Source organism: Mobula birostris, chromosome 29, assembly GCF_030028105.1.
Source record: "Mobula birostris isolate sMobBir1 chromosome 29, sMobBir1.hap1, whole genome shotgun sequence".
In the NCBI taxonomy this organism is placed as follows: Eukaryota; Metazoa; Chordata; class Chondrichthyes; order Myliobatiformes; family Myliobatidae; genus Mobula; species Mobula birostris.
In genome coordinates, this window is record NC_092398.1 from 35,149,093 (window position 1) to 35,159,488 (window position 10,396).

The 10,396-nt window shown below is 50.1% G+C and overlaps 1 protein-coding gene across 1 annotated transcript in view; it reads right to left on the reverse strand.

Annotated features, from left to right (window-relative positions):
- The window catches only part of LOC140190274 (cyclin-dependent kinase 17-like), a 124,617-nt gene that overhangs the window by 33,166 nt on the left and 81,055 nt on the right, over positions 1–10,396 (reverse strand). The window contains 5 exon segments of the mRNA XM_072246859.1: positions 837–951; positions 1,775–1,831; positions 5,239–5,364; positions 6,139–6,269; positions 9,509–9,664. Coding sequence (XP_072102960.1) covers positions 837–951; positions 1,775–1,831; positions 5,239–5,364; positions 6,139–6,269; positions 9,509–9,664 — 585 coding nt within the window.

Genomic DNA, 10,396 nt, shown 5'->3' on the forward strand with positions numbered 1-10,396 from the left:
ACATTAGCTAGGGGTGCGGATACGACTACTCTATGGGGCATAGAAGATCCTGCAGCGAGCGCAGTGTTATTGGCACAGTTGGGGTGTATGGGGTGTCAGGGAGGGGTAGCACCTCTGGTGGGGGAACATGTCGCATCCTTTTCAAGGCAGTTAGTCCACCTTTGGTCCCCACCTGGCACTCAGCTCTCACCTGTGGCTCCTCGTAGCTGTTTGCATGTGACAGCGGCCACACCCCAGGCAACGGCTTCGACAAGCTGGCTAAACCAGGTGAGTGTAGCCGACGGGTCTCAAACCCTCGGTGAGATAGGGAGTTGTCTATCCCAGCATGTGAAGACAGACTCCGGCGAATTGAGCGAACAAGACCAATGGAAGATCCAACCGTCAAGAAGACGGTCTCTGCAAGCGTCGTGGAACGTGTAGAGCAGGACTAGACACAGAAGACGTCCTGGTCATCCACTGCGCCTAGTCCCATCTCCAGCCGTCTCGACTCTGTCTTGCCACTGGATCCAGATGGCAATTGGGAAGAGTGAGTGAGGCTGACGCTGCGCAACTCTCCCTCACTTAAATCCAAATCATGCACTTGTCTCTACACTATCATAATGGTGTCGAGGTCCTCATCGGCGTTGACGATGGATGAACACTGACTGGCAGATTATGACTGCAGCTAGGAGATGGCTATTGTATGGAACACTAGATGAGGGGTGTGGGGGGCTCAGGCAGAGGTACTGCACTAGAGAGTTGAATGACGTTGTCAGGAAAGATGTGGTGCAACTGGACGTGCCATTTGATGAAGCCCAGCCAGCAAGGAGGGAGGGGAGAGGTGTAACACCATGTACCTTCCCTGATGGCAGTGCAGGGAGCTCCCTCCTCGTGCTCCAGTCGGATCTCCTTCAGCGCCACCAAGTTATCCGTCAGCTTACTCCTCCCCTTGTACACCGTTGCATAGGTGCCCTTCCAACGTGGAGAGGTGAGGAAGAGAGGGGCAGGGGGTTAGGTGAGAGTGGGAGAGAGAGGGTGAGGGATGGAAAATGAGGGTAAGGGTAGGAAGGAGCAGGAGGGGTGAGAGGGGGAGGGAGGGGGTTAGAGGGGGAGGGAGGGGGTGTGAGGGGAAAAGAGAGAGGGAAGGAGAGAGGAAGAGGAAGGGGGGCAGGGCGATGGAAGGATAGCAAAGTGGTGTGGGAGGGGAAGAGAAGGAGAAGGAGGGGTGGGAAGAGAAGGAGAAGGAGGGGTAGGGAGAGAGGGATATAGAGAGAGAGTGCATGAGATCAATTGACTGACAGCAGGAAAATGACTATGCATGGAGAGGATGAGTATCTGAACAAGATGGCTCCAGGATGGTCCGATATACTGTGTTACAGGAAGACCGTGGCTGCTCTTTAACCTGCCAGCAGGAGATAGATTTTATCCCCTCTGCTCATTTGTGAAATGCGAGTACTGGGGACTGCCATGGTGTGGAAGGCCATCCGACTCAGGGTGGCCAAACAGCAAATCACAAGCAGCTCTGTAATTTACATCCCCCATCCACCACATACACTCAATGTAGAGCAGGAATACTGATCAGGCAGCAGGGGTCTCAGGCACACAGGACCAGGGGCCTGAGGAGACATTGGCTAAAGAGGTTGTGCAGATGGAGAACTGATGACATGTGCTGAAGGGCCTTTGAAAACTCTTTTACCAAGGCACAAGTTGGAATTTTCTGTCATAGGTTACAAGATGGGCCTGGGACAGAGATATTGCATCTGAAACACCAAAGGATTGGGTGTCGAGCTCTTACCTCACCGAGCTTGTCCAGTTTAACGTAGGTCTCCAGCTTGCCAAATCCGATTTCTGACTGCAGGGTGAGAAAGGGACAAGTTTAGGAGATGACAACCTCCCCTGTGGCATCACAGTGAAACCTGGCTGCTGCATTGAACAGCATAGCACAGTACAGGCCCTTCGGCCCGCAACATTGTGCCAATCTTTTAACCGACTCCATGATTTAAGACTTTAAGATTTAAAACTTGTAAGAACCACTTGGTTCTTGAAACAACCAGCAAAACCTTCATCACTACAGTTTAGCAACACTTTGAGCTCTTTACACAATAATGGTTTTTTTTGTTCTAATTGTGTTCTTTTTTTTATGAATACATGAAAGCCTCCCAAGCATCCAAGACATTTTCAAGGAGTGATGCTTCAAAATGACACCCAGGCATTAAAGACTCCCATCACCCAGGAGATGCCGTCTTCTCATTGCTACCATTGGGTAGGTAGTACAAGAGCCTGAAGACACACACTCAATGATTCAGGAACAGCTTCTCCCCCTCTGTCATCCGATTTCTGAATGGACAATGAACCCACAAACACTACCTCACTACTTTCTTTTTCTTTTTGCAATACTTATTTAACTTTTTAAATATATAATTCTTACTGTAATTGACAATTTTTTATTATGTATTGCAATGTATGCTGCTGCATAACAACAAATTTACATAACATATGCTGGTGCTAATAAACTTGATTCTGATGTTAATCAATGGTTTTCTTGTGAACATTGCTTATCTGATGTTTGGTGCCTGTGATGCTGCTGTTGCACCTGTGCATACATGGACTTGTACAGTTGACAATAAACTCCAGTTTGATCAATCTGACACTTAACTATTATATATCCTTACATGTTTCTGTCATCTATGTACCTATCTAAGAGTCTCTTAAATGCCCCTAAGGTATCAGCCTCTACCACCACCCCTGGCAGCATGTTCCACACATCCACTACACTCTCTGTGTAAAAACACCTGCCTCTGACATCCCCTCCAAATGAAAAGCATGTCCTCTAGTACTGGCCACTGCCATCCTGGGAAAAAACACTGGCTGTCCACTCTATCTATACCTCTTATCATCTTTCATCAAGCTGTCTCTCATCCTCCTCCGCTCCAAAGAGAAAAGTCCTAACCTACTCAACCTTTCTGCATAAGACATGCTTTCTAATCCAGGCAGCATCCTTGTAAATCTCCTCTGAACCCTCTCTAAAGCTTCTACATCCTTCCTCTAATAAGGTGACCAGAACTGAACTTATGCTCCAAGAGTGGTCTAAACAGGGCTTTATAGAGCTGCAACATTACCTTATAGCTCTTGAACTCAATCTTCCAACTAACAAAGGCTAACTCACCTCATGTCTTGTCAACCACCCCATCAACTTGTGCAGCAACTCTGAGGGATCTATGGACACAGTGAAGTTTCCATCACATACTCCCAGATTTCCAGGATCAGACACAGAAACTCCCTTGACACCATCCCATCACACACTCACAAGGTGTCTAACAGTCTCATAAATGTCCCTATTGTCACTACTATCCTGGGTAGCCTGTCCCAGAAAGCCACCACTCTCCGTAAAAACCTACCCTACATCCCCACTGTACTTTCCTCTAATCACGTCAATGTTTTGCCCCTTGCATTAGCAATTTCAGCCCTGGGGAAAAGGTCTCTATCTATCCCTTTTATGATCTTGTATACCTCAATCAAGTCACCTCCCATCCTTTTTTGGTCCAGTGAGAAAAGCCCTAACTCACTTAACCTATTCTCATAAAACATGCTCTCTGATGCAGACAGCATCTTGGTAAATCTCCTCTGCACCCTCTCCAAAGCTTCCACATCCTCCCTATAATGAGGTGACCAGAACTGAACACAACAATCCAAGTGTGGTTTAACCAGGGTTAAAACTGTAACATTACCTCACAGCTCTTTAACTTGACAGCATTAGTCACACTTCAGCCTTTGGGAAAGAACTTCACCGGTGGCTAACATTGAAGCAAATACCTTGGCAAGAGCCTCTGCTATTTCCTCCCCAGCCTCCCACAAAGTCTCTTCAGCAACCAAGATTTTTTGCTCAGTAGGCACAGAGGAGAAATAGAACATGGAACATTACAGCACAATACAGGCCCTTCAGCCTGCAATCTTGTGCTGACCTTTTAACCTACTCCACAATCAATCCGACCCTAAATTGGTGCTAAACTGCATTAGTCTCTGCCATTCCTTTGGATTCATCAGCTGCGTGGACAACATGTGTATGTGTGTGCTGCTTGGGCAACAGTTTGCTCTCCACATTGTACCGTCCTGGCTTGCATATCCTGGAAACCAGAATGCAACATTCATTGTTGACCCTAACCAACTGAGGCCTCATCATCCCCAAAGGGATCACACTAATAAAGATATCTTTCTCCCCCTCTCGGCTTTTCATAGGGATCACTCTCTTCGTGATTCCCTTGTCCATTCATCTTCCTCCCCACCACTGATCTCCCCCACTGGCACTTAGCCCTGCAAACAAGACAAGAGTTACACCTGTCCCTACACCTCCTCCCTGACCACCATTCAGGCTCAGGAAACAGTTCTTCCAGAAGAGGTGACACTTCACCTGCAAACCTCTTGGGACCGTCTGCTATATCCAGTGCTCCCGATGCGGCCTCCTCTACATCAGTGAAACCCAACATACATTGGACCGCTTTCTCAAGCAGTTCCACTCTGTCCACCGCAAAAGGGAAGATTTCCCGGTAGCCATCCATTTCAATTCTACATCCCATTCCTATTCTGATATGTCTGTCCATGGCCACCTCCACTGCCACTATGAGGCCACTCTGAGGTTGGAGGATCAACACCTCATATTCTATCTGAGCAGTGTCCAACCGACAGCATGAACTCCAATTTCTCTAACCTGGTAATTCCTCCCCCTCACCCATCTCTGTTTTTCCATTCCCCATTCTTACCCCTTCTTTTCTTCTCACCTGCCCATCACCTCCCTCTGGTCCCGCTGACCTCCTTTCCTTTTACGTATGGTTCACTCTGCTCTCCGAACAGATCCCTTCTTCTTCAGTCCTTTACCTCTTCCACCTATTGTCCCCCAGCTTCTCAACTCATTCCATCCCATCCACCCACCATCCCTCCCATCTACCTCAGCTACAGTACTGTGCAAAAGTCTTAGGCACCCTAGCTATATACGTGTATGACGTTGTACAGTACTGTATCAGTTGGCAGCTTGTACTTCTCCACACTTTCTATTCTGCTTTCTGCCCTGTCTTTCCAGTCCTGATGAAAGATCAGCCCAAAATGTCGACCGTCTTTTCCCCTCTGTGGATGCTGCCTGACCTGCTGAGTTCCTCCAGCCTTTTGTGTGTGTTGCCCTGGATTTCCTGGATCTGCAGAGTCTCTTGTGTTTATGATTTGCTTTTCTTACTGGTCGTTGCAGGTCCCCAGCGGGCGGTTACTCACCAGCGAGACCCTGCGTAGCCGACGGCTGAGCGGCTTGTCGAAGGGGGGGCTGTTCATGGCAAACTTCTCCAGGTATCCCTCAGGCAGCCGGATGTCCGCAGGCAGAGACAACCTCTTATTGATATCCTGGTGAGCAGAGGGACAGGTAATCATGCCGGTCCGACTGAAGCACCTACATTTAATCAACTGGCTTGGTGCTGGGATAGGAACACTGCAACCACAGAAAATATTACTCAGTGCGTAACCCTGCTGTCCATGACTGTAAGTGTGAGACAGGATGGTGTGAAGGGAGCTCCATTATGTGTCAAACCCTGGATGTGTGAGACAGGATGGTGTTGAGAGAGCTCCACTCTGTGACAGACCCTGGGAGTGTGTGATGGGACTGTGCGGAAAGGGCTTCACTCTGTGACTGACCCTGGGAGTGTGTGATGGGACGGTGTGGAGGGAGATTCACTCTGTGTCTGACCCCGGGTGTGTGTGATGGGACGGTGTGGAGGGAGATTCACTCTGTGTCTGACCCCGGGAGTGTGTGATGGGACAGTGTGGAGGCAGCTTCACTTTGTGACTGACCCCAGGAGTGTGTGATGGGACGGTGTGGAGGGAGCTTCACTCTGTCTCTGACCCTGGGAGTGTGTGATGGGACGGTGTGGAGGGAGATTCACTCTGTGTCTGACCCCGGGAGTGTGTGATGGGACAGTGTGGAGGGAGATTCACTCTGTGTCTGACCCCGGGAGTGTGTGATGGGACGGTGTGGAGGGAGATGCACTCTGTGTCTGACCCTGCGAAAGTGTGATGGGATGGTGTAGAGGAAGCTTCATCCTGTACCAGCAGCACTGCCACTGTTTCGTGGTTCTTTGACAGGACTGGGTGAGGGGAATCTGGCAGATGGCCTCCCCATACCTCAGTGGAGATCTTCCGGACGTTGTTGCGCATCCGTACCCGGACTGGGGACTGGACCTCATCGGAGGAGGTGGCAGATGCCTGGTCGCTCTCCCCATCAGAGCCCATCTTCAGGTCCTCATGGACGATCTCTACCAGTGAAAAGACGGTGTTTTAGAGGAGAGAGCGGGACAGGCGGGATACTGGCTCGCGCCCAGAATCTGTATTGCAAAGACTCCGCCTGTGGGGAGCAGCTGCTGGATGTGTATCCTAGCCCAAGCAGCAATTCGCATTCAGAACGACTGCTGACGTGTCTCTCAACGTTCTGTTTTAAGTGGGTCACCTACTTCTTTTCCCCCCACCAAATCATCTATCTCCCACCTCCCCAGGACATCAGACGCTCCACCTATTGATCCCACCAACTCTCCATATGGAAGGGTATAGAGAGGTCTAGGGGCAGGCCAGCCAACATGCCATGCAATCACGCACAGCGAGCTGCAGTGATAACACTGACAGCTCCACACCTGTGGCCTGCACCCTCCTATGCCCTGGTATAGGGTTCAAAGATGGGTCACTAGAAGGACCCCAGGAATTAAAGGATTAATATATTAGAAGTGTTTAATCGCTCTAGGTCTGTACTCGCTGGAGTTTAGGGTTAAGGTTTGTATTCATTTCTCGAGGACTAGAATATTAAAATAATAACGTAACACTGAGGCTTTGTAGAGAATTGGAGTATTCTGAGCAGTTTTGGGCCCCTTATCTAAGAAAAGATATGCTGGCATTGGAGAGAGCTCAGAGGAAGTTCACGAGAATGATTTTGGGAATGAAACGTGTTTGATGGCTCTAGGCCTGTACTCACTGGAGTTTAGAAGAATTGGGGTGGCGGGGGGGGAAGATTCTAACTGAAACCTATCAAATATTAAAAGGCCTAGATAGAATGGCTCAGCCTTAGAAGAGTGGGGTGACCCTTTAGAACACAAGACGAACTTCTTTAGCTAGGAGGTGGTGAATCTGTGGAATTCATTGCCCAAGACGGCTGTGGAGGCCGAATTGGTAAGGGTGTCACAGTTTACGGGAAGACGGCAGGAGAATGCTCTTACATCTTATGGACATGGAGCATGACACCAGGTCCTTCTGATCCAATGAAACTGTGCCACCCAATTACACCCAGGTGACCAATTAATTTACTAACCTGTACATCCTTGGAATGTGGGAGAAAATCCATACTGTCATGGGGAGAACGTACAAACTCGTTACTGAGAGCAGTGGGAATTGAACCCAGATTGCTGTGCTGTAACAGTGCCACACTAACCGCTATGTGGTTCCTTTAGGTTGTTATAGCCGGGGTGGTAATGGGAACAAGCTCCCACTACCTGTTAAGTGGTCCCAGTGGTGTGTGCCTCAAATAGCCTCAGACAACCAAGTCCAGCTCCTGGCCTTCACATGTGGCTTAACTACTAAGCCCAGAGGAACCGTTTCTACTGACAGGGGAAGGGGAAAAGGCAGATGACTGGTGCCTAAAACCAGTTGCTTTGGACAGATGGAGCTCGTCAGCCGTGGTCATCCAGGAGAAGGAAAACTCTGATCTCAAATCTCCGTTGCCTTGTGGCTATACACACTGATGGGAAAGGCTCCCGAGGGAAAAATCCGGAACTGGAAACCCTGAGGCAGTCCTATGTTGAGTTCAATGCTGACTGGCAACTCCTGTGACACCGCTGATGCCAAACTGTATCTGCTGCTGCCGTTCGTTTGGGCTCATCAGATGCATGGAGAGGGGTAGTTTGCTCTTTCATATTGTACTGCCTTGGCTTGCGTATCCAGGCAGCTAGGACACAACATCCATGGTCGACCCTGACCAGCGGAGGCATCACAATAAATGCTACGCTACTGTGCTGTCCTGTTAGTAAAACCAATACCACCCCCTCCCTCCCCGATTCATGTCAACTGTACGGACAGCTTTGCTCATGGTTCCCCTCTAGCGTCTCCCCTGGAGATTTTGCAGGTGACATGGTAGTGGGATGTCATATTCAGACCCTTGCTATTTACTGTATTTCTATCTGCATTTGCACAGTTTGTTGTCTTCTGTACTCTGGTTGATCTTTCATTGATCCTGTCTGTAGATTTATTGAGTATGCCCACAGGAAAATGAATCTCAGGGTTGTATATGGTGACATATATGTACTTTGATAATAATGTTTACTTTATTGATCCCAGACTTCGAGTATCCTCAGTGATTTGATAGAGGTACACATGATACCGAGGCATAGATCAAGTGGACAGGCAGACACTTTTTCCCTTGTGTGGAAATAGCTAACAAGAGAGAACATAGATTTAAGGTGATTGGAAGAAAGTGTTGGGGGGGGGGATGTCAAAAGTGGGTTTTTATACAGAGAGTGGTGGGCGTGTGAAATGTGCTGCTTGGGGTGGGGGAGACGCTTGAGGGGTGGTGGGAGAGGGTATGTGGAACGTGCTACCAGGGGTGGGGGGAGAGTGTAGGAGGGTGGGGATTGGTGTGTGGAATGTGCTACCAGGGGTAGGGGGAGAGGGCTTGTACTCTTCGATGTTTTTCATGTTCAATTCTGCCTCCTGGAAGACGTCCAGCCCCCATCTCAGTCTTAAGTGGCAGCCCGATGGGCTGTCCCAAGCCCAACTGCGGAAGGAGGGTTAGGCATGGGGCTAGCAATCCCATCCCGTAAAAATCCAGAGCTACAGAAACATCAACTGAAGCTCCAAAGACCTCATGCCAGGGAGAGGAAGACATTTGACGTTGTGTGGTGAAAGCAGAACCTTTCTATTGGCCCAGGACAGTGGACTCTGGTGAGTTGCTGACAGTGGCTTATATTCCAGTTGGGGGTGATGAGCTTCAGCGAGCAAGTGACGACTCATTCTGGAACTGTGCAGCCACATCATTCCACCCCACTGACAGATTTATGTTCTGCCCTAGGGTGGGAGGAACGACAGAGGTTGCTTAGCACCAAAACTGCTGTGCTGGAGTGCGGGAAGAGGGCACGGCCAATGGCGCTGGGAGTCTGATGCTCGAGTGGTTTACCTGCACGCAGACCCAAGCCGCCGCACATTCTCCTGTGGCCCTGAGGTGGCTGGGCTGAGCCAGTAAGTCAAGATTGCTAGCTTTCAAATTCCCCTCCCCACCCCACCACTCACTACACTCTTCATCCCCACCCCACCACAATGACCAGGTTAGGTGTCACCAACAACCTGACCGGCGGGGTAGTTCGAGACAAGCACGCAAGAGAATTATCATTTCAACGTCAACAAGTGTGTTCACCAAAGCGAACCTTAACAAACAATGGGATGTGTTTGAAAGGGTTCAGAAACCTTCAACCAGTTGACAACAGGCTCCGAGGCTTATCGAGACGGAGGGGATAATCACCTAGCGTGGTATTCCTCTGAAGGTGCGAGCTGAGGCTCCTGCCCACCACACTGTGGGGCCTCCGTATAGGCGGCTTTTTGAAACTGCCCGCGTACTGGTGAAGGAAGGAGTGCATGCTGTGGGACGTGGGGGGCCTCCCATTCTTCACCATGGGCTCTTTAAACCCAGCGAAGGAGGTCCAAAGAAAGAGAGAGAGAAAGAAAGAGAAAGGGGGAGGGGAAGAGAGGAAGAGAGCGAGCAAGAGAGAGAGAGAAAGAGGGAGGGAGAGAGAATGGGAGGAGAGGGAAAGAGGGAGAGAGAGAGAGAGAAGGAGAGGGAGGGAGAGGGGATAGGAGAGAAGGAAGAAGAGGTTGGGTAAGGGGGTCGGGAGAGGGGAGAGCAAGTGTGGAGAGGGGAGAGGGGAGAGCAAGTGTGGAGATGGGAGAGGGAGGGGGAGGGGAGAGGGAGGGAGGAGGGAAGAGAGAGGGAGGAGGGGAGAGAGAGGGAGGAGGGGAGAGAGAGGGAGGAGGGGAGAGAGAGGGAGGAGGGGAGAGAGAAGGAGGAGGGGAGAGAGAGGGAGGAGGGGAGAGAGAGGGAGGAAGGAAGGGAGAAGGAGGGAGAGAGGATGGGAGAGGGATAGGGAGGGAAGAAGGGGAGGGGAAGGGAATGGGGAGAGGGGAAAGTGGAGAGGAGAGGGTGGGGTGGAGAGGAGAGGAGAGGGAAAGGGGGTGGGGTGCAAATAGGATTGAGAGAGGGATGGAATAGGGGATGAGGGAGGCGACAGAGGGAATGAGAAGGTGAGAAAGTGGTTTAAGAGGAAGGTGAGAGAGAGGGGTTGTGAGAGAAAGAGAGGGATTACAGGTGAGAAGTGTGTGAGAGAAGAGAGGTGAGAGAAAGAGAAAAGAGAGA